The sequence below is a fragment of the Dipodomys merriami genome, unplaced genomic scaffold, assembly GCF_024711535.1.
Source record: "Dipodomys merriami isolate MVZ:Mamm:240054 unplaced genomic scaffold, mDipMer1.0.p SCAF_328, whole genome shotgun sequence".
NCBI classification, from domain to species: Eukaryota; Metazoa; Chordata; class Mammalia; order Rodentia; family Heteromyidae; genus Dipodomys; species Dipodomys merriami.
The window spans coordinates 268,190-290,196 of NW_027204804.1; the positions used below are offsets into that span (position 1 = coordinate 268,190).

Below are 22,007 nucleotides of genomic sequence, written 5' to 3' on the forward strand. Positions count from 1 at the left end.
GCGAGCGCCGGCGTCGCCGGGCCCCGCGCGGCCCAGGGCGGGCGGGACTTCGCGCCAAGGCCCAGCACCCACTCGGGAACTTCCGGCGACGCTCGGCAAGGCCCTCTCTCCCCCCCCCCCCTCCCACCGCAGCTTCGGGTCCCGGCCGAGCCGGAAACAACCGAGCGGATCCGGAAACAGCCGACAGGACCCGGAAGCAGGCCGCGCCGTCATCAGGGAGTGCGGGAATCCGCCGTTTGAGCTGAGGTGATGGCGGCAGCTGCGCCCGCAGCTCCAGGCGAGGACCGGCGACTGAGACGGCCGAGGGGTGGTACGTCGAGGCGTGTACGCGGGGGGGCGGCGGACCAGAGGCGGGGTCGAGCTCCGCCGCTGGGGCGGGAGGGGGGAAAAGAGGGGGACCCGGGGGAAAGGGGCGGGGCAGCCGGCGGGAGGGGGAGGAGGCGGGGCCTGAGCCGCGAGAGCAAGGGGCGGGGCTTGAGGCCCAAGGGATAAAGTGGGTGAGGCGGGAAGGGGCGGGGACATCAGAAGGGAGGGGTCGCGAGCGAGGAAAGGGGATTGGGTAAGCCGAGGGAGGGGGCGGGCTAAAGACTGTGTGAGGCCGAGTATGGCGCGAAGGTGTTGGGAAGGGGCGGGGCCAGGTGAGTGGGGCGGGGCCAGGTGCTGTAGAAGGTTGTGAGACTTGCTGATGTGCCAATTTGATGACTGGGGTTTGGGGGCGGGGGGATAAGGCAAACGATGGGGAGAGAGCCTGATTCCTGTCTTCCACAGCGCTGGATCCCTCACTGCAAGAGGGATCAGAGGTTGAAGGTGAGTCAGGTGAACTCTGCCGGCTTAGGGCCGAGCTGGCAGGTGCCCTGGCAGAAATGGAGACTATGAAGGCTGTGGCGGAGGTGAGCGAGAGCACGAAGGCCGAAGCAGTGGCTGCTGTACAGCGGCAGTGCCAAGAAGAGGTGGCATCGCTGCAAGCCATCCTGAAAGGTGAGGGGGGGGGTCTCCTCCAGACCTGCTGTTCGCCCAGAAGAGGGAGTACAGGACAAGAAAGGAATCGGATAAGTTATGAACTGCCTAACCCTAGGTCTGTCTGTGCAGTAGTTAGGGGTTCTTTCCTCTGATTTGCATACAGACGCTGTATATCAGGTCAGAAGCTGTCAGTTACAGCTAAGTTTAGCTCCCACCCTCTGCCTATTCCCTTGCTCTCTCTGTCATTTCTCATGTTTCACTGATGACTGATCAACCCTGAAAATGAGCAAGAAACCTCTCAGTTCCCCGAACCAGCCACATTTTAGTCGGGGCTGCAGAGTCAACCTTAGGCCCAAGCCTAGTTCTTCGGTTTCCTTCCTTCCCCTGCATGCACCTTCCTCCTCCTTCTTCTGCTTCATGGCCTCACCACTTGGGAAGCACCAGCTCCCCTGACCCCAGGTCCCCAGCTTCTTTTCCTCTTTCCTGCCCACTCCTCTAGGGAAAGGCCAGACTTTCTGAAGCAGATGGCAGGCGGGTGGGTCCCTGCTGTCGTTGGGCTCTCCAGGATTACTGCCCCACCTTCACAGCCTCTGTGTGTGATCTACTCTTGAAATTGGCTTCCAGAGTAAACTGCCCAAAATTCCCATCCCATCATGCCCTTTTCCCTTTAACAACTGCTCCTAGACCCAAACTTCTGGAACTGTTTATCACACTGCTAAGTATCTACATACTTATGCAATGTAGTCATCTATATATGACTTCCTGCCCTCTTACCCTTAATATTTATTCTTTAAATAGACCTACTTTTTTTTTCTTTTCTTTTTTTTTTTTTTTTTTGGTCGGTTGTGGGGCTTGAACTCTGGGTGCTGTCGCTCAGCTCTTCAGCACTTTACCACTTGAGCCACAGCGCCACTTCTAGTTTTCTGGGTGGTTTATTGGAAATAAGAGTCTCACAGACTTTCTTGCCCGGGCTGGTTTTGAACCCTGATCCTCAGATCTCAGCCTCTTGAGTAGCTAGGATTACAGGCGTGAGCCACCAGCGCCCAGCTAGACTTACTTTTTGTGTGTGCTAGTACTGGGTCTTCAACTTAGAGCCTGGGCTGTCTCTTAGCTTTATCACTCAGGGCTGGAACTTTACCTCTTGAGACTCAGCTCTACTTGAGGCTTATTGGTAGTTTATTGGAGATGGCAGTCTCATGGACTTTCCTGCTTGGGCTGGCTTCAATCTGAAATCCTGAGATCTCAGCCTTCTGAATAGCTAAGATTACAGGGGTGACCTACTACCTAAGTGTTTTATGAGTGTAATCTTTCTAACAAAGTATGGATTAGAAATAATTATCATCTCCATTTTACAGAGAAGCCTCTGAGGGCCAAAGAGTTGTAAAAATAACTTTCTTAAAGTTATAAGCTAAAAGCCAAGTGCTAGTGGCTCACATTTGTAATCCTAGCTACTCAAGAGGCTGAGATCTGAGGATCACAGTTCAAAGTCAGCCTGGGCAAGAGAACCCAGGAGATTTTTTTAATTATCTCCAATTCACTACCAGAAAACTGGAAGTACTGTGCTGTGGTTCAAAGTGGTAGAGTGCTAGACTTGAGCAAAGACACAGGGACAGTGCCCAGGCTCTGAGTTCAAGCCTCATCACTAACCAGGAAAAAAAAAAAAAAAGCAGATTTATTTATTTTTATTTTTGCCAGTCCTGGGGCTTGAACTTAGGGCCTGGGCACTGTTCCTGAGCTTCTTTTGCTCAAGGCTAGCACTCTACCACTTGAGCCACATCATCATGTCCAGCTTTTGTCTGTTTATGTGGTACTGAAGAATCAAACTCAGGGCTTCATGCATGCTAGGCAAGCACTCTACCACTAAGCCATATTCCCAGCCCCGCAGCTTTATTTTTCTGGGAAAGTACTGGGATTTGTACTCAGGGACTTAAGTTGATAGGCAGGTTTTTATCATTTGAGCACTGTCTCCAAGCCTTCTTTTTTTCTTTATTTTATTTTTTGAGGGAAAATACAATTTATTTTTATTTTTATTTATTTTTTGCCAGTCCCAGAGCTTGAACCCTGGGTCTGGCACTGTACTGAGCCTCTTTGTGCTTAAGATTAGTGTTCTACCACTTAAGCCACAACACCACTTCCAGCTTTTTCTTTTTCTTTTTTTTTTTTTGGGGGGGGTCAGTCATGGGGTCTGTACTCTGGGCCTGGGCGCTGCCCTCAGTTCTTCAGCTTAAGGCAAGCGCTCTACCACTTGAGCCACAGCGCCACTTCTAGTTTTTTCTGCTTATGTGGTGCTGAGGAATCGAACCCAGGGCCTCATGCATGCAAGGCAAGCACTCTACCACTGAGCCACTTTCCCAGCCCAACTTCCAGCTTTTTCTGAGTAGTTTATTGGAGATGAGTTTCACAGACTTTTCTGCTTAGGCTGACTTCAAACTGTGATCCTCAGATCTCAGCCTCCTGAGTAGCTAAGATTACAGGCATGAGCCACCAACAGCTGGCTACAAATTATTTTTCTAGACATCTTTAAGTAGGTAAACAAAGGGATTTCAATTCAACATGTCAATTTGTGAATACAATGCATCTTAATCAATGTTGCTTTTTTTCTGGATAAGGTCTTCCATTTTTGCTTGGGGTTGATCTTAGTAGTTACAGGTGTATATAGGTATGTACTACCATGCTTGGCCTAGAAAGCAGATTTGAACCCAGGTAGCCTGTCAATGGAAACTTTACATCTAACATTAGTACATGTTAAGATAAATATCTGTGCAAACACAAAATGTTCGTGTTCCACCCAACAGCACCTCTACTGGCTGCTGATCTGGAAGATAAATTCCACACCTCCTGGCCTGGCATTCAAGGCCTCAGGAACCATATACCGTCTCCCTCTTCACCTTCCCAACGTCTCTTCTCAGGCATCTTGCTTGGGCTTGCACACTCTGCCTTGACACCATGCCCAGATGGACCAGCTACTTTCCCACCTTGAGGACTGCTCCTGTTGGTCCTGTTACCTTCTGAGTCCTTCCCTGCTTCAAGCTAGCGCCCCCTCCTGGCCAAGCTGGCAGAGCACGGCTTCTTCTTTTTTTTTTTTTTTTTTTTTTTTTTTTTTGTCGGTCGTGGGGCTTGAACTCTGGGCTTGGGCGCTGTCCCTCAGCTCTTCAGCTCAAGGCGAGCGCTCTACCACTTGAGCTATAGCGCCACTTCCGGTTTTCTGGTGGTTTATTGGAGATAGGAGTCTCACGGTCTCTCCTGCCCGGGCTGGCTTTGAACCGCGATCCTCAGATCTCAGCCTCCTGAGTAGCTAGGATTACAGGCGTGAGCCACCAGCGCCCGGCTAAGCACGGCTTCTTCTAGAGGAATCTATAGCTGGGATTCCACGCATCTCACTGCATTGTAATTAATGCCCTGGTGGTTTCTGTGTCTGATTAACTTTCTTCTTCTTTTTTTTTTTTTTTTTTGCGAGTCCAGCCTGGGCACTGTCCCTGAGCTTCTTATGCTCAAGGTTAGCACTCTACCATTTGAGTCACAGCACCACTTCTGGTTTTCTGAGTCGTTTATTGAAGATAAGAGTCTCAAGGACTTTCCTGCTCGGGCTGGCTTTTGAACCGAGATCCTTAGATCTGAGCCTCCTGAGTAGCTGGGATTATAGGTGTGAGCCACTGGCATCCGGCTCAGTTGTGGGGTTTTGAACTCAGAGCCTTACATTCTTGCTTGCCTTTTTTCACACAAGGCTAGCAATCTGTCACTTGAGTCACACCTACACTTCTGGCTTTTTGCTGGTTAATTGGAGATAAGAGTCTCTCACATTTGTCTGCCTGGGCTGGCCTTGAATATCAATCTTTACGTCTTAGCCTTCTAAGTAGCTAGGATTACAGACATGAGCCACTGGTGCCCCACCAGTCCTGGTCTTAGTAAATTTTAATTCAGATATATTGGGATCACATTGTGTGTGTGTGTGTGTGTGTGTGTGTGTGTGTGTGTGTGTGTGTGTGTGTGTGTGTGTGTGTGTGTGTGTGTGTGTGTGTGTGTGTGTGTGTGTGTGTGTCCTAAGGCTTGAACTCAGGATCACATTGTGTGTGTGTGTGTGTGTGTGTGTGTGTGTGTGTGTGTGTGTGTGTGTGTGTGTGTGTGTGTGTGTGTGTGTGTGTGTGTGTGTGTGTGTGTGTGTGTGTGTGTCCTAAGGCTTGAACTCAGGGCCTGGGTACTGTCTCTGAGCTTTTTTTTGCTTAAGGCTAGCAGTCTACCACTTGAGCCATAGCTTTACTTTTTGGGGGTTAGTTTATTGGAATAAGAGACTCCTGGACTTTCCTGCTCAGTCTGTCTTCAAACTGTGATCCTCAGATCTCAGCCTTCTGAACAGCTAGGATGACAGGCGTGAGTCCCCAGCACTAGCTCAAGGACCACTTCTTTGATGGAGTACACCTGAGAGACACATTGCCCAGCTGAACCTCTCCTATGTACCTGGGCTTTGACCTTACATGTGTCCTTTTGAGTCATCCTATAACCACCTGATCTTCAGTTACGTTCCCATGTTGCCATCTCTGAGAAGCTGAAGGCTTGCCAGGGCATTCTGCCAGTCCATGTGGCACCCCTACAAATCTGATAGCAGAGAGGCAATGAACTGAGCTCCTGCCCTTCCTGCCCATAGAGTCCATCAGCAGCTACGAGGCCCAAATCACAGCCTTGAAGCAGGAACGGCAGCAGCAGCAACAGGACTGTGAGGAGAAGGAGCGGGAGCTGGGCCACCTCAAGCAGCTGCTCGCCCGCGCCCACCCCCTGGACTCCTTGGAGAAGCAGATGGAAAAGGTAGGATGGCCTGACCTAACAGCATTTGGAGAGCTTGTGAGAAATGGCAGCGTCCTGTCATCTGTCACTGGACATAGTACACCATGTATGATTCCAGGTAGAGCATAGCGCTACTGTGTAATCAGGGACTTGGGAAGGATTTGGTTTGTTCTTTGCTAGTGAGTGATCAAGTGTATCCCTCCCAAAAAGCCAGAAGTGGAGCTGTGGCTCCAGTGGTAGAGTGCTAGTCTTGAGAGAGAAAAAAACTCAGAGACAGTGCCCAGGTTCTGAGTTCAAGCCCTAGTACATAACAGGGGACCTGGAAAGAAAAGGCTTCCTTTCCACAGTCCTGCCCTCGGCTGCTGCTACTGCTACTGCATCCAGGGTTCCTTCACGACCCTTGCACCGGATGGCTTGGCTCAGACACAGCCCCTCTGGGGCCAGAAGGAGTAGTAAGGCCGATTCTGGAGCTCCCCCTACATTGAGCTGCCATGTGCCCCATGGCATGGGCCAGGACTTTAGGTGGAACCAGCCCTCTCTATAGACTTGGAGGTTAAAGGAGCTTGTGTGGGAGTCTTGAGTGACTCAAGAGGTGGAAGCAGCGTGGGGCGGTGGCCAGTAGACGATGACTAGCAGCTTCCTGCCTCTGGGGCCTGGGTGGGAGGCAGGCGCTTCTCACTGCCCAGCCCTGGGATGGGTGAGGCAGTTGTGGGTTTGGTTTGGCGTTGATTCTGTGAGGTAGAGGAGCCAAGCAGAGATGGCCAGAGACTGTTGACTCTGCGAGTTCAGCAGGATCCCAAACTTGAAAAAGCGACAGAGAGGAAATGGTCAGCCTTCTACTTAGGACTTGAGGGAGGGAGGATGTGTCAGGTAAGATGAGGGTTGGTGGCAGGTGATTAAACACTCAATTTAGCACACACACACACACACACACACACACACACACACGTGTGCACATGCAAGTTGGATGTTAGTGAAGAAAGCTATGGTTTGTAAGAGGGCAAGGAGACAGGATGCTTTCCTGACTTAGGCCCTGGAACAAGGCCCACAGCCCTCAGACCCCTGTGTTCTTCCAACTGCATTGGGTCAGACAAAAAGATCAGGAAGATTCCAGGAGCTGCGGGGCTGAAGGAAAGCCTGGAGCAGACCTGAGGGTCTATCTCGTTGCCCTCCCCATCCCCTGCAGGCCCACGAGGACTCAGAGAAGCTGCGGGAGATTGTGCTGCCCATGGAGCAGGAGATCCAGGAGCTGAAGGCGAAGCTGCTGAAGGCTGAGGAGCTGATCCAGGAGATCCAGGTGAGGGGAGCTCGGGGGAGCCCAGGGGAGGAGGGCACCCCCAGGACGCAGCCCTCAGCTTCTTCCCCGCATCGTTCCCTAGAGACGACCCCGGCTGCCCCCTGCCCTACATAGCTCTGCAGAGTCATTACCTCTGTCCCGAAACCCATCTCCCCCACTGGAGCCCCTGGAAGAGCTGAGCGGAGATGGGGGGCCCGCGGCTGAGGCCTTCGCCCACAACTGTGATGACAGTGCGTCCATCACCTCCTTCTCGCTGGGAGGGGCCGGCAGCAGCGCCTCCCTGCCCCGTGGACGCCATGGCCTGAGCCCAGAGCAGGAAGAGACGGCCTCTCTGGTGTCCACTGGCACCCTGGTCCCTGAGGGCATCTACCTGCCCCCTCCTGGGTACCAGTTGGTGCCAGACACTCAGTGGGAGCAGCTGCAGGTGGAGGTACGTGGACCGGGCAAGCAGCTTGTGGGCATCTAGCTTCGATGAGTCCAGAGCCCATGCTAGAGCAAGAGTTGGGGTGCCACAGGACAGGAGAGCAATACCTCTCAGGGAACCGAGCCAGGCACAGACACAGACTTGAGGGGCATTATCATGGAGTGAGATGCCCACAACCAAACTAGAGCAGCAAGCAGCACAGGGCCTGCTAATGTGTGTGCGGCCCCAGACTCGGCCCCAGTTCCACCACAAAGAAAATGGAAGAGGTGTGAGAAACTGGCAAAATGGGAGACTCACAAAGACTGGAGCTGAGAGGTCTGGATGGTGGGGGAAGAGGCTGTTGGGAGGGGCAGTACTAGGGTTTGAAACTCAGGGCCTCCTGCTCACTAGGCAGAGGGCTCTTGTCATTTGAGCCACAGCTCCAATTTGGGCTTTTAGCTGGTTAATTGGAGATAAAAGTCTCAGGTACTTTTTTGCCTGTGCTGGCTTCAAAGCGCAGTCCTCGGATTTCAACCTCCTGAGTTGCTGGGATTACAGGCATGAGCCACCAGCATCTGGCTCAAGTGGTAGAGTTTTGATAGACATTCAAGGTTCTGGTTCATTTCCCAGTATACCGAAAGAGAGAGAGAGAGAGAGAGTCAGACAGACAGACAGGAATTAAGAGAGGTAGAGATGAGACCAGGAGATGGTAAAGAGATGGTAGCAGAGACCAGAAGGGCGGTAGACTTGGTACCCACTTTGGAGGGATCCTGGGCGGGCGGGGCCTGCCAAGTGCCCGTTGTGGTAATGAAGGTCAGGTTGACACACTCCACACTCCTGGCAAACAGCGTGTGCCTCACGGCACGGCCACCCTTTGGAGGGGAAACCTGGGGACTGAGGCATGGGTCTGTGGCAGGGGCGGCAGCTGCAGAAGGACCTGGAGACTGTCAGCCAGCAGCGGGATGAGCTGCAAGAGGGCCTGAGGCGGAGTACCGAGGACTGTGCCAAGCAGGTGGGTCCCAGCTCTGCGCCCGCCCCTGCCTGGCCTCTGGCCGCCCGCTGCCCCCTCCGAGTTCCCTGATCTCTCTGCCTCCTTCCATCCCCAGATGCAGGTCCTCCTGGCCCAGGTCCAGAACTCAGAGCAGCTGCTCCGGACCCTGCAGGGCACCGTGAGCCAGGCCCAGGAGCGCGTGCAGCTGCAGATGGTGAGCGCCTGGCAGGGCGGGAGGGTGGACAGGACTGGGGAGGGTCTGGGGAGGCCTTGGCCCTCCTCCCTGCAGCTCTGGTCTTTCTCTGGAAATAGTGCCTGGTAGGTAAAGGGTTTGGGGGATCATCTAGCAGTGCCAGAGTTCTCATTTTCCTTGAGATTAACCTTGAGCTTGTCAGGCAGGTGCTCTTACCACTGAGCCACACTGCCAGCCCTTTTTACCTTATTTTTTCAGGTAGGGTCTTGTACTGTTTTCGTAGGGCCTGCCTCAGACTATACGGTCCTCCTACCTACTGTCTCCCTGTCCCTGGTATCACTGGTACCTAACACCATACCCAGCTTGTTGGTTGAGAAGGGTGTCTCCATCATGTTTTCCTCGGACGAGGCTCAATACCTGGCCTCCCAGTCTCTGCCTTCCAAGTAGCTGAGATTGCAGTCATGAGGCACCACACCTGTCTGAGCTGTGTGTTCTTGAATCAACTCCATGCTTCACTAGCTGTAAAACCGAAATAATGGACCTTAGTTTGCAGATACTTGCCAAGACCAGAGAGGAGGGCTCAGTGAGTAAACGGGTCAGATGTGAGGCCGGGGGTGCAGTGGGCCGCCTGGCAGACGAAGGATGTGTGGGAAGGGGGTCCCATCCCATAATGCCACTGTTCCCGCCCTGAGGTGTGGGCTCCAAGAAGCCGGCTGTTCTGATTTTGCAAAGAAAAATAGGAATCTGGATTGTGGGCATATTGTGTCTTTATTTATTTGTTTTTGTCTGTCAGTCCTGAGGTTTGATTTCAGGACCTGGATGGCATCCCTGAGCTTTTTCTTTGCTCAACGCTAGCACTCTACTGCTTGAGCCACAGCTCTACTTCCATCTTTTTAGTGGTTAATTTGAAGATAAGAGTTTCATGAATTTTACTGCCTGAGCTGGCTTTGAACAGTGAAGTGATCCTCAGATCTCAGCTTCCTGAGTAGCTAGGATTATAGACATGAATTTCAGGTGCCTATACGTGTGCGTGCATGCGTGGGGTGTGTGTGTGTGTGTGTGTGTGTGTGTGTGTGTGTGTGTGTGTGTGTGTGTGTGTGTGTGTGTGTGTGTGTGTGTGTGTGTGTGTGTAATATATTGAAGAAAACTTTTCAGTATTGGGGTCTCATAATTGCTCAGGCTTGCTTTTTCATAGCTGGTGTTCTACTATGTGAGTTACATCTCTGGTTCTGCTTTTTGCTGTTTTTTTTTGGTGGTGTTGTTGTTGGTTGTGGGGCTTGAACTCTAGACCTGGGCGCCGTCTCTGAGCTCTTCAGCTCAAGGCGAGCATTTGAGCCACAGCCTCACTTCTCGTTTTCTGGTGGTTTATTGGAGATGAGTCTCACAGACTTTCCTGCCCAGGCTGGCTCTGAACCGCGATCCTCAGATCTCAGCCTCCTGAGTAGCTGGCACCAGCTACTCGGCACCGGGCTTGCTGGTTATTTTGAAGTGGAATGTAGTGAGCTTTCCTGCCCAGGCTGATTTCAAACTGTGATCTTCCAGATCTTGGCTTCCTGAATAGCTAGGATTACAGTTGTGAGCCATGTCCACTCAACTTGCCTCCCAATTTAAAGTTCACAATTACTTTAATTTTATTTTTTGTCGGTCATGGGGCTTGAACTCTGGGCTTAGGTGCTGTCCCTGCACTCTTCAGCTCAAGGTGAGCACTCTCCTGCTTGAGCCACAGCACCACGTCCAAGTTCACAATTACTTTAAGCCTTAAACAAAACACATTGCCAAGCATGGTGGTGCATGCCTGTAATCCCAGCACTTATGTGGTTGTGGTGTGAGAATTGTGAGTTAAAGGCCAGTCTTTTTTTTGGTCGGTTGTGGGGCTTGAACTCTGGGCCTGGACGCTGTCCCTCAGCTCTTCAGCTCAAGGTGAGCACTCTACCATTTGGGCCATAGTGCCACTTCTGGTTTTCTGGTGGTTTATTGGAGATAAGAGTCTCAAGGACTTTCCTGCCTGAGCTGTCGTTGAACGGTGATCCTCAGATCTCAGCCTCCTGAGTAGCTAGGATTACAGGTGTGAGCCACCAGTGCCCATCTCCAGGCCAGTCTTGACTACATAGTGAGATCCTGTCTTAAAAATAAGACCTGTAAGCCAGGTACCAGTGGCTCATGCCTGTAATCCTAGCTATTCAAGAGGCTAATATCTGAGGCTTGGGGTTTGAAGCCAGCCTGGGCAGAAAAGTCCATGAGATGCTTATCTCCAATTAACCACCAAAAAAGCCAGAAGTTGGGGCTGTGACTCTGGTGATAAGAGTGCTAGCCTTGAACAAAAAAGCTAAATAGCAGCATGAGGCCCTAAATCCCGAGTAACAATATCAAGCACCAATACTGGCACGAAAAATTAAAGTAAAACATGCAGGCACAGACGAGATGCTCCCACTGGCTGCAGCATGGGAAGAGCTTGGGCCCACAAGCAGGGGCCGGCATCTGGCCGCGGTGCAGGGGCAGGCCTTGGCGACTGTTTCTCAAGATCTCGCTTCACTCTCCGTCCCCAGGCAGAACTGGCCACCTCCCACAAGTGCCTGCGCCACGAGGTGAAGCGGCTCAATGAGGAAAACCAAGGGCTCCGGGCTGAGCAGCTGCCATCCGCAGCCCACCCGGACCTAGCGCAGCGCCAGGGCGAGGAGGAGGCACTGCCCAGCTCCGTGCAGGTAAGTGTGATGTGGCCATCAAGAGCCAGCGGCCACCCCATCCTTCCTTCCTCTCCCGGAAGAATAGAGCAAGGCCTGTGACCAAAGGCCCAAAGCCGGCTGTAGTACTGTGCCACCTTGGCCAACACAGTTGACTTCCCTACAACTCAGCTTCTTCATCTGATCAAGGGAATGGAGCTGTTTTCCGGTGTTAGCATGAAATGAGTGCTAACGGAGTGCTTGATGCGAACGAAGCAGCTATCTGGGTTGCTTTCATTTTTGCATTGCTGGGGTGGAGCCTCAGGCCTCGACCGTGCAAGACAAGTGTTCTGCTGCTGAGCCTCAGCCCCAGTCCTTGCATCTCCTTGGTTTGTTTTCTTTGGAAACAGGGTCTCCCTGAGTAGTCTAGACAGGCTTCAAACTCACCGTCCAACTGCCTTTGCCTCCCAAGTACTGTCACTACAGGCATGTGCCACCGCGGCTGGTACTGTTTGCTAGCTTTAAAAAAAAATCTTCAGGGGCTGGGAAGGTGGCTCAGTAGTAGAGCGCTTGCCTTGCATGCATGAGGCCCTGGGTTCGATTCCTCAGCACCACGTAAGCAAAAAGAAAAAAGCCAAAAGTGGCGCTGTGGCTCAAGTGGTAGAGCGCTAGCCTTGAGCTGAAGAGCTGAGGGACAGTGCCCAGGCCCAGAGTTCAGGCCCCACGATCGGACCCCCAAAAAAAAAAATTTAGCCGGGCACTGGTGGCTCACGCCTGTAATCCTAGCTACTCAGGAGGCTGAGATCTCAGGATCACTGTTCAAAGACAGCCCAGGCAGAAAAGTCCTTGAGACTCTTATCTCCAATAAACCACCCAAAAACTGGAAATAGCACTGTGGCTCAAGTGGTAGAGCGCTAGCCTTGAGCTGATATGCTCAGGAACAGCACCCAGACTCAGAGTTCAAGCCTCATGACCAATTAAAAAAAAAACTCCTTCCTTCTCTTCCTTCCTCTCCTTAATACTAAGGATTGAACTCAAGGCCTTGCACTTACTTGGTCAGCAAGTGCTCCACCACTTGAGCCATGCCTCCAGTTATCTTTTAGTTTGTTTTGCAAGTATGATCTCAAGCTAACATTGCCTAGGTTGGCCTCCAACTGTGATCTTTCTGCTTCTCCCTCCCACCATGTCTGGCACTGTTTGATTTTTTGTTTTGCTTGTCTTTTTCTTTCTGGTAGTATGATTTGAACTCAGGGCCTTGAGCTCAAACTTGTCAGGCAGGTGCTCTTCCACTTGAGCCACCTCTCAGCCCTGTTTGAATTCATCATCATCTTTGAGTCCTCCTATCATGATCTATGCACAGCATTTGATGGTTTAATTTATTAATAATACAGTTTAATGGCAACTTCATTTATGAAACATAAAGATCCTGGAAGACCCCCTCTACTGAGAGGTGCTGTTCACATCTATTTCTGTGCCTCTCCTTGGATTGGTTTTGTCCTTTTTTTCTTTTTTGTGTAATCTATCTTTCTTTTTCTTTTCTTTCTTTCTCTTTCTTTTCTTTCTTTCTTTTTTTTCTTTCTTTCTCCCTCCCTCCCTCCCTCCCTCCCTCCCTCCCTCTCTCTCTCTCTCTCTCTCTCTCTCTCTCTCTCTCTCTCTCTCTCTTCCTTTCCTTTCCTTTCCTTTCCTTTCCTTTCCTTTCCTTTCCTTTCCTTTCCTTTCCTTTTCTTTTCTTTTTCTTGGTACCAGTCCTGGGCTTGAACTCAGGGCCTGGGCACTGTCCCTGAGCTTCTTTTGCTGAAAGGTAGCACTCCACCACTTCCAGTTTTCTGAGTAGCTAATTGGAGATAAGAGTCTCACAGACTTTTTTGCTCAGGCTGACTTCAAACTGCTATCCTGAGATCTCAGCCTCCTGAATAGCAAGGATTATACGTGTGAGCTACCATCTCCTGGCTTTTTTGTGTAAATTCATTACATACATAGTAGAGATCCTTCTGGAGTGGCCCATGAGCTTTCTAAAGAAATCTTAATCAAGGTGATTTTCTGAAACTTTCTGGAACTTTCTTAATGCACCCTTCCTCGAGTCTTGGATAGGATGCACAGGCCCTTGGGCCCCTTCACTCCCACCGCAGAACCAATGTTTATCTGTCCTTTGTTCCATTTGATTGAAGTCAGGGCCTGGGCACTGTCCCTGAGCTTTTTTCTGCTCAAGGCTAGTGCTCTACTGCTTTGAGCCACAGCGCCACTTCCTTTTTTCTGGTGGTTAATTGGAGATAAAACTCTCATAGACTTTCCTGCCCAGGCTGGCTTTGAACCACGATCCTCAGATCTCAGCCTCCTGAATAGCTAGAATTATAGGCGTGCGCTACTAGTGCCCAGCTGGTCTTTTACTTTTCTAACCATGTTCTTCCTTCCTTCCAACCATCCTCAATGGCCAGTAGCCCCTTCCCTCTTCTTCTGCCCTGTGCCCAGCTGGCCACTCGTGTTCCCCCAGGAGCTGCAGCAGCTGGTGCAGTGCACACGGCAGGGGGCGTGGGCCCGGCAGCAGGCACAGGAGCATGAGGCTGAGCGCCTGCGCATCGAGATCGTGACACTACGGGAGGCGCTGGAGGAGGAGACAGTGGCCAAAGCCAGCCTGGAGGGGCAGCTGAGGGTGCAGCGAGAGGAGGCAGGTGAGGGAAGAGGTGACAAGGGAAGAGGGTCCCCGACCTTCTGCAGGGCCTGCCTGGGTCAGGGTGTAGGCCGCAGGTTGGGAGCCCAGCAGAATCAGCCATGACCATTCTCTTTCTTCCTGCAGAGGTGCTGGAGGGTGAGTAGTGGCTGGCACCCTGCCTGGGCTGGGCTGCGGTAGGGAAAGAGATGGTATGGGCCTGATGCCAGCTCCTTCGCCTGACTTCCCAGCCTCCCTGTGCAGCCTGAGGACCGAGGTAGAGCGGCTCCAGCAGGAGCACGGCAAGGTGAGGCTGAACCCGGCTCCTGGCCCTGGATGAGAAGGGACTGGGCAGCCATGTACACAGGACCCTCAGGGCCCCGTGCCCTGCCCCACCCAGGCCGCAAGAAATCCTTCCTCCTGGCCAGGCCGCAGCTGGGCAGAGGAGATAGAGTTGGGTGGTATCGAGGGCAGCAGTGTGGGTGCTCTCACTGTCTTGGTCACCCTCCCTTCTAGCCCAAAGTAAGCCAGGCTCCAGCTCACCCTCCTGCCCCTGCAGGGCCAGCTCACAGACCTCCTCTCCGAGCAGAGGGCTAAGACACTGCGGCTGCAGGCAGAGCTGGAGACCAGTGAGCAAGTGCAGAGGGACTTCGTGCGCCTCTCCCAGGCCCTCCAGGTACAGCCCGGCCCCTCCCATCAGACGGCCCTGGCTCCCAGTGCCCGAGCTGGTGACCCCAGGGCCGGTGACGCGTCCCTGTCTTCCATGAGCAATCCCTTCAGAGCTGGGCAGGTGGCTCAGTGGTAGAGCGCTTGCCCGGCATGCATGAGGCCCTGGGTTCGATTTCTCCGCACCACATAAGCAGAAAAAGCTGGAAGTGGGGCTGTGGCTCAAGTGGTAGGGTGCTAGCCTTAAGCTGAAATGCTGAGGGACAGCGCCCAGGCCCAGAGTTCCCCATGACCAACCTCCCCCCCAAAAAAGAGCAGACCCCTCATTGCAGGATACCTCTTCCTCCTTCTGAGACTGGTCTCTCCCCACAAGCTATTGCTCAAAAAAAAAAAATGGAAGCTCTTTTTTATGTATCTTAGTCATAGAATGCTCTTCCATAGGCCCTGCAGCCACACCCTGCATTCCTTGCCCAACCCGCAGGTGCGCCTGGAGCGGATACGCCAGGCGGAGACTCTGGAGCAAGTTCGAAGCATCATGGATGAGGCACCTCTGAGGGATGTCAGGGACATCAAGGACACCTGAGGGGCCAGGCCAGAAGCCACTGGTCCCTGTCCCCTCCCATCCTAGGGAGGACCTGTCCTTCTCCTCCCAGCCCCCCGGGGTCTGGGCTGTGGGGCTCAGGATGCAGTCCACCCTCTCTAGGCCTGGGGGGCGGGGAGGGGGGGGAGGCGCACCCCCCAGCACCTCCTCCCAGGATGACCGGCCCTTCTGCTCTCAGGGATGACACCCGGGTGAGGCCCAGCCCCCTCCCAGAACCAAAGGTGCAGGCTGAGGCCTGCGGCTTTCTGGCTGCCATGCCGCCTTCTGGGCCCGCTCGCCCTTCCCCCCCTGCCCCTGCCGGGGGGTCTAGGTAGATGTCTCCTGCAGCCAGCCCGGCGCGTGGTGGCGGCCAGCCCTCCGGTATCAGCAGGTCCTCCACGCGTGCCCTGCGGTGGGCGGCCGCTCCCTGGACTGCATGACACTAGGGCGCTTGTCCGCGGGCCTGGCGCGGGCCCAAGGCGCGAGCAGAGGCGAGGCCAGAGTTTTTTTCTGTCATTTATTTTCAATAAATAAGCAGCTCAGTCAGTTGCCCCTGAAGCCCCACGGGGTGGGGGTGGGGTGGGGTTCCAAATTTCAGGGGGGATGTCAGGGGGGTGGGGGGAAGAAGTCGGGGAAGGTGTGCCACCGCTCTGCGGGAGGTGTCACACTGGGTGGGTGGGGGGGCGGGGGGCTGGTTACTTCCTTCTCTCATCTTCTGGATCTGAAAGGAGAAAGGGGAGGGATGGAGCCATGGGCCTGGAGGGAGAGGCGCTGACTCCCGGAGCAGCGCGGCTCAGTGATCACTCACCTCCCGAACTCACTTGTGTCCCAGACCCCAGCCCGCCCCAGCCCACCGCAGCTCCAGCAGCGGAGACCCCCAGTGCCAGCCAGCGCGCTCAGCGCAGCGCAGCGCAGCAGTAATGGCGCCTGCGGGTGGCCAGGCCTGCCCCCTGCGGACAGCGGGTGGGCAGGACCCAGAGATGCTGGTGCCCACGCTGAGGGCGGCTTTGCGCAGCTGTGTGGAAGCGCAGGGCAGCGGCCACGGCTCAAGGGGGAGCCGTGGAGAGCGCGAGCGACCGCAGGGACGCGCGGGCTGGGAGCGAGCGGCAGGGCGCAGCAGCCGGGCAGGAAGGGGCAATACCTGTGACACGGTTCAAAGACATGGAGGGGTGGTTATCCTACAGCCAGAGAGGACAGAGAGAGGCCATTATCGAAGGGGCAGCGGCCTGGACAGCGACCCGCCCAGGTACAACGGAGTGGGGAGGGGGCCTGGGCTGCGCCTCCCTGGGGACACTGGTCCCACCAGGGCCAAGAACTTACCACCTGAAACAGAGGACGCGCGCACGCGCATGCTCGCGGCGCAAAGGGCAAAAGTGGGGCTCAGGGCCCGGGCTGCGGGGTCAGAACAGGGGCGGGCCTTACCCTCCAGGTAGTTCCGAGCAATGAACTTGAGGAGCTCATCCAGCCCAATGACTGGAAGGGAGATCTTCAGGACCATGAGCCACTGATTCAAGTCCAGGGCCCGGAGCTTGAAGATCATCTGGGGGGGGGCGGGGAGAGACAATCGTCGTGAGGAAGGACAGCATCCCCGTAGGAGGGGAAAGGAAGCACCTGCTGCTCCCCCCTCCCCCATTCCACCTTCCCATCAGAGCCTCCAGAGCGCGAGGCCGGGCCCCCCATGGCTCACCGGCAGCGGGTCGACATAGAGGATAAGGAAGTGGAGGGACATGGACAGGCAGATAGAGCCCAGCAGCCAGATGTTCACCCAGGGCGGCATCCGCATCAGAGACTGGTTCTCAGACAGGCTGTGTGTGGAGGCGTGGGCGGCGTGGACAGGAGAGAGGCACAGTGAGGAGGCAGGGAGGCAGGGAGGCTGAGGCTGAGGGCAGGGGGCTCAGGAGCAGGTGGGCAGGCCTACCTGTTGAGAGCGTTGCACATCTCAATGGTGACCAGCACGGACAAGGCCATGGTCATGGGCTCGGGGGCCTCAAAGATCTCACAGTCCAGGCCGCCAAAGTCTGGGTTGTCCTCGGTACACTGCATAAAGTGAGTCTGCGGGGACAAGAGTCGGGGGCCTGAGATCCCTCTTTGCTGCCCTCCTGCTGTCCTCCTGCTGCCCTTCCCTCGGCCCCCCTCCTACCAGCTGGCTGTAGGAGACGTGAGGCCCATCTTCTGCGTACAAGAACCACCAGGCTGCTGCGCCCACCGTGGCTGCACCCACATAGCCTGTGATGCGGAGAAGCGGGAAGTCACTATCGGGGTGGTGGCGGCTGGGTGAAGGACAGTTAGTGATCCAAGCCTTGGGAAGGACGATGGGGTTCCTGCTCACCCCCAATGGCCATATAGCGGAAGAAGAGCCAGCCACTGATGAGGGGCTCCTTGGGACTCCGGGGGGGCCGGTCCATGATGTCCAGGTCTGGTGGGTTGAAGCCCAGGGCAGTGGCTGGGAGCCCATCAGTCACCAAGTTCACCCACAAGAGCTGCACAGGGATCAGGGCCTCGGGCAGCCCCAAGGCCGCTGTGAGGAAGATACTGCGGGAGAAAGGCGGTCACACGTCAAGTCTGGGCCCCCAAATCCCCATGTCACCCCCTCTTAGCCCCGGGCTACTCACCAGACCACCTCGCCCACGTTGGAGGAGATGAGGTAGCGGATGAACTGCTTCATGTTGTTGTAGATGGCCCGGCCTTCCTCCACCGCCGCCACGATGGTGGAGAAGTTGTCGTCGGCCAGCACCATCTCAGAGGCTGTCTTGGCCACAGCAGTGCCAGATCCCATCGCAATGCCAATCTCAGCCTTCTTCAGGGCAGGGGCGTCATTGACACCGTCCCCTGTCTGGAGGAGGAGATGGGCTCAGGGCCTGTCCACACACACGCGTGCACGCACGCACACACGCACGCACGGGCCACTCCCTGCATTCATGTCACCAGTGTTCCAGGAGCATCGTGTGGACAATCAGACACCTCCCCGCCCCGGGACCCCGTGTGACTCCTCACCATGGCTGTGATCTCATCGTAGGACTGCAGATACTCCACGATCTTGGACTTGTGGGAGGGCTCCACGCGGGCGAAGCAGCAGGCGCGTCTGCAAGCTTCCCGCTGCTCAGCCAGGGGCAGGTCGTCAAACTCACGGCCAGTGTAGGCGCGATCTGTCACCTCCTCGCTCTCCGAAAAGATGCCAATTCTTCGGCAGATGGCAATGGCTGTGCCCTTGTTGTCTCCGGTGATCATGATAACCCTGATCCCAGCATCCCGGCATAGCTGAATAGAGCCTGTGACCTCTTTGCGGGGTGGGTCCAGCATGCCCACCACACCCACGAATGTCAGGTCATTCTGGGGAGACAGCAGGCCAGGCCAGGTCACAGAGAGTTTGGGACAGGAGCCAGGACACAGGCACACAGGGAGACTGACAGGGAGATGTTGGGAAGTGGAGGTTTGCTGCCTTGTACAGAGCTGGGATAGAGCACATGCTGAGCCCACACAAAACCCTGGCTTCCCTCCCCAGCACCACAGATAAATAAAAATGATGTCGCATTGACTGGCCTGCTGATGGCTAAGGCTTTCTCAATGTCCTGTGTAACTACAGTGTGTGTGTGTGTGTGTGTGTGTCCCTGGTGCTCTACCACTTGAGTCACATCTCCACTTCTGGCTTTTTGGCTGGTTAGTTGGAGATAAAGACTCTCATGGACTTTCTTGCCCCAGCTACAGACCTCAATCCTCAGATCTCAACTCCTTGAGAAGCTAGCCACCAGCCCCTTGTCTGTGGCCATTGGGATGATAGAGTAGAAAATGACAAGCATGGTGGAAGGCTGGCCAGGGACGATCAGGACTCTGCCTCTTCCCAAGTTCCAGGACAGGAGGAAGCTCCATCTGCTCACCTCGTATTCCATGAACCTGGCTGAGTCATCCAGGATCATCTCCTCGCGCTTAGGGGGTGTGTCTCGGGTGGCCAGGGCCAGGCAGCGCAGGGTGTCCCGGCCGGTGCCCCACTCCTTAATCACGGCCATGATCTTCTCCTTCACCGGGCCTGTCAGCGGCACCCGGGTGGTACCAACTCGCACATAGTTGCAGCGGTCAATGACACCCTCGGGGGCACCCTAGAAAACCAGCACAGCATGAAGGGACCCCCTGCTGCCTTTCAGGGTGCAGTGGGAGGTGTGAGCATACAGAGGGGTCTAGGATTAAGAGGAAGCGGTGGAGGCACGTTCTGATTGCTGACCTTGACGAACATCTTGTTGCCTACAGCAGCTCGGGAAGACTTGGCTGGGGAGCAATAGACTGACATGGACTTCCTGTCTCGGGAGAACTCCAGTGTGAATTCCTTCTTCATCAGCTGACGGATCACCTGGGAGGGAGAGGCCAGAGTCCTTACACCAGTGCATGAGGATCCGGAGGTCAGAGCAGACCCCAAGCCAAGGCCAATGCAAAAGCAAAGCCTAGTATCCACAGCACATAAGGAGAGAATTCCAATACTCGCATTGCCACCATGTTTCAACATCTTGTGCCACCCACGACTGAACTCAGGACCTCATACATGCTAGGAAGAGGTGTACCACTGAGTCACCTCCTCTTTCCCTTCCCAAGTGTTTAAAGTACAATAGACTTTGTACAGCTTTCTCTCCAGCTGAATTTACAGTGAGGACGGAAATAACCATGGCCGGAACAATTGAAGAACTGAATTTCTCATTTTCACCTTGATTTACTTTTAATTAATTTCAATGTAAATAAGCACACGTAGTGGTAGTATCAGTGTCTAACACACAGTAATCTCACCAGGCCATGGCTCACGCCTGGAATCCTAGCTATTCGGGAGGCTGAGATCTGAGGATCCCAGTTCGATGCCAGCTTGAGCAGGCAAGTCCAGGAGACTCTTAGCTCCAATTAACCAACCACAAAACCAGAAGTAGCACTGTGGCTCAACGTGGTAGAGCACTAGCCTTGAGCAGAAGAGATCAGAGACAGTGCCCAGACCCTGAGTTCAAGTCCCACAGCTGACCAAAAAAAAAAGTATCCTGTAAAACCTTGGGTGCCTGTGGCTCACACCTGTAATCTAGCTAATCAGGCGGCCAAGATCTGAGAGTTGTAGTTTGAAGCCAGCCCAGGCAGGAAAGTCCGTGAGACTTTTATCTCCAATTAACCACCAGAAACCCCAAAATGGTGCTGTGGCTCCAAGTGGTAGAGCACTAGCCTTGAGTGAAAGAGCTGAGGAACAGCACCCAGGCCCTGAGTTCAAGCCCCAGGATTGGCAAAACAAAAACAAGACTGAATGACAGCTTTGTCTTTCCCCCCTAAATATCCATGCTATATGTGGATATTAAGCCATAGAAAAAAATAAAAATTAAAAAACAAATTTTTGTTTCTATTACTTGTAAAATTGAAAAATTAACCCTCTCTTGGTAGATATTTAGGTTGTCTTTACTTTTGTGTTAGAGTAAATAAAGCAATAATGAAGGTCTGGCTCATATTAAAAAGGAGGCAGAAAACAGGAGGACTGTAATTCAAGGGAGCCTGGGGAAAAAAGTTCACGAGACTCCATCTGAAGAGAAAAGCTAGATGTGATGGTGCATATCTTTCATTTCAACTATGGTAAGAAGTATAAATAAGAGGACCACTGTCCAGACAGGCCCAGACAAAATGCAAGACACTATCTCAAAAATAAGAACAAAAAAGAGTTAGAGGCATGGCTCAAGCAGTAGAGTGCCAGCCTAGCTGGTAGTGCATGTTTATAATCCCAGCAATGGGAAGTTGAGGCAGAAGAATCCTATATATGTAGCGCAACCCTGTCTCACAAAAACAAACAAGAGCTCAGAGTGAGCATAGCATAATTGCCATTGCTTGATACCAGAAGTTCACAGCCATAATCCTAGCTACTCAGGAGGCTGAGCTCTGAGGATCATGGTTCAAAGCCAGCCCGGGGAAGAAAAATCCCTGTGAGATTCTTATCTCCAATTTACCACCAGAAAACCAGAAGTGGAACTGTGGCTCAAAGTGGTAGAGCACTAGCCTTGCTCAAAAGAACTCAGAGACAGCAGCTGGGCCTTGGGTTCAAGCCCCACAGTCAAAAGAAGAAGAAGAAAAAAAAAAGAACAGAAAAGTCTGCAAGGTTCCATCTCCAACTCCACAAGGCACATGTCTACCAAAAAAACAGGACTGGTTCAAGTGGTAGAGCACCAGCCATGAGTCACACGCAAGTCAAGCAAGCATGAGATCCTGAGTTCAAACCTCAGTATTAGACCAAAAAAGAAAACAAAGTGACTGTCTAGCTGAAGCAGGGAAGCCCCAACTGTGGGTGCAGCAGCAGCACACCCCAGACCCTAGACTAGAACTGGGATCTGCACCAACAAGCGTGCTCTAGAGACGAGGGGGTCGTAGCTGCCTTAGGGCTGTCCCAGAATGTGTCCTGGGGTCCATCCCTGCCCATTCCAAGCTGGGACACAACCAAACGAAGCAATCTCCTTGGGCACAGAGGTCGCAACAGAAGCCATACAACTGTGGGGACAGTGGGGCCCCCTGAAGTTCTCCTGGCCCTGACAAGGTCCTGGCAGGAGCAATGGCCTTGCCCACCTCGGGGTGCAGGTCCTGGCTGAGTGCAGTAAAGTGAAGGCCTGTGGTAGGCACCCCAACTCACCGAGTTGCAGGCATTTGCCCTTTCCACCTTCGAGAGACTTCGCACTTCGGTGTTAAACACGTTCATCTTCTCCACCAGGGTGGTGAGCGCCGTCTCGGTGGCCTCCCCAACCTTCTCATAGACACCTTTGGTCTGAGATGGGCAGAGGAGGAGGAGGCAGTGGGTGGACCCTTGCTCCCACCCAAGTCCACTTTCATGGAGCGAGA

The 22,007-nt window shown here is 53.8% G+C and overlaps 2 protein-coding genes across 2 annotated transcripts in view; one reads left to right on the top strand and one right to left on the bottom strand.

The window, feature by feature from the left end:
• LOC138841706 (rab GTPase-binding effector protein 2) lies at nucleotides 1-15,725 on the top strand. Its single transcript, XM_070042492.1, has 13 exons — nucleotides 1-310; nucleotides 769-978; nucleotides 5,603-5,760; nucleotides 6,926-7,036; nucleotides 7,119-7,466; nucleotides 8,356-8,451; nucleotides 8,546-8,644; nucleotides 11,170-11,325; nucleotides 13,775-13,952; nucleotides 14,078-14,089; nucleotides 14,182-14,237; nucleotides 14,490-14,606; nucleotides 15,078-15,725. Exons 1-13 carry the CDS (start codon nucleotides 250-252, stop codon nucleotides 15,177-15,179), a joined length of 1,704 nt encoding a protein of 567 aa, XP_069898593.1. The 5' UTR covers nucleotides 1-249; the 3' UTR covers nucleotides 15,180-15,725.
• The window catches only part of LOC138841705 (sarcoplasmic/endoplasmic reticulum calcium ATPase 1), a 16,075-nt gene continuing 9,770 nt past the window's right edge, over nucleotides 15,703-22,007 (bottom strand). Inside the window, exons 12-23 of the mRNA XM_070042491.1 lie at nucleotides 21,802-21,933; nucleotides 19,393-19,518; nucleotides 19,052-19,270; nucleotides 18,171-18,506; nucleotides 17,789-18,009; nucleotides 17,506-17,708; nucleotides 17,317-17,402; nucleotides 17,095-17,228; nucleotides 16,864-16,981; nucleotides 16,599-16,716; nucleotides 16,318-16,354; nucleotides 15,703-15,897 (exon numbers count right to left, since the gene is read on the bottom strand). Coding sequence (XP_069898592.1) covers nucleotides 16,350-16,354; nucleotides 16,599-16,716; nucleotides 16,864-16,981; nucleotides 17,095-17,228; nucleotides 17,317-17,402; nucleotides 17,506-17,708; nucleotides 17,789-18,009; nucleotides 18,171-18,506; nucleotides 19,052-19,270; nucleotides 19,393-19,518; nucleotides 21,802-21,933 — 1,698 coding nt within the window. The 3' untranslated portion in view covers nucleotides 15,703-15,897; nucleotides 16,318-16,349. The remainder of the gene's footprint in view (nucleotides 15,898-16,317; nucleotides 16,355-16,598; nucleotides 16,717-16,863; nucleotides 16,982-17,094; nucleotides 17,229-17,316; nucleotides 17,403-17,505; nucleotides 17,709-17,788; nucleotides 18,010-18,170; nucleotides 18,507-19,051; nucleotides 19,271-19,392; nucleotides 19,519-21,801; nucleotides 21,934-22,007) is intronic.

What these genes read in the sequence shown, in the direction of transcription:
- LOC138841706 (XM_070042492.1), top strand. Translation starts at nt 250, where the DNA reads ATGGCGGCAGCTGCGCCCGCAGCTCCAGGCGAGGACCGGCGACTGAGA. An exon ending in ACTGAGACGGCCGAGGGGTG is followed by an intron (nt 311 to 768) that starts GTACGTCGAGGC and finishes TGTCTTCCACAG; the next exon opens with CGCTGGATCCCTCACTGCAA. An exon ending in GGGAGCAGCTGCAGGTGGAG is followed by an intron (nt 7,467 to 8,355) that starts GTACGTGGACCG and finishes GGTCTGTGGCAG; the next exon opens with GGGCGGCAGCTGCAGAAGGA.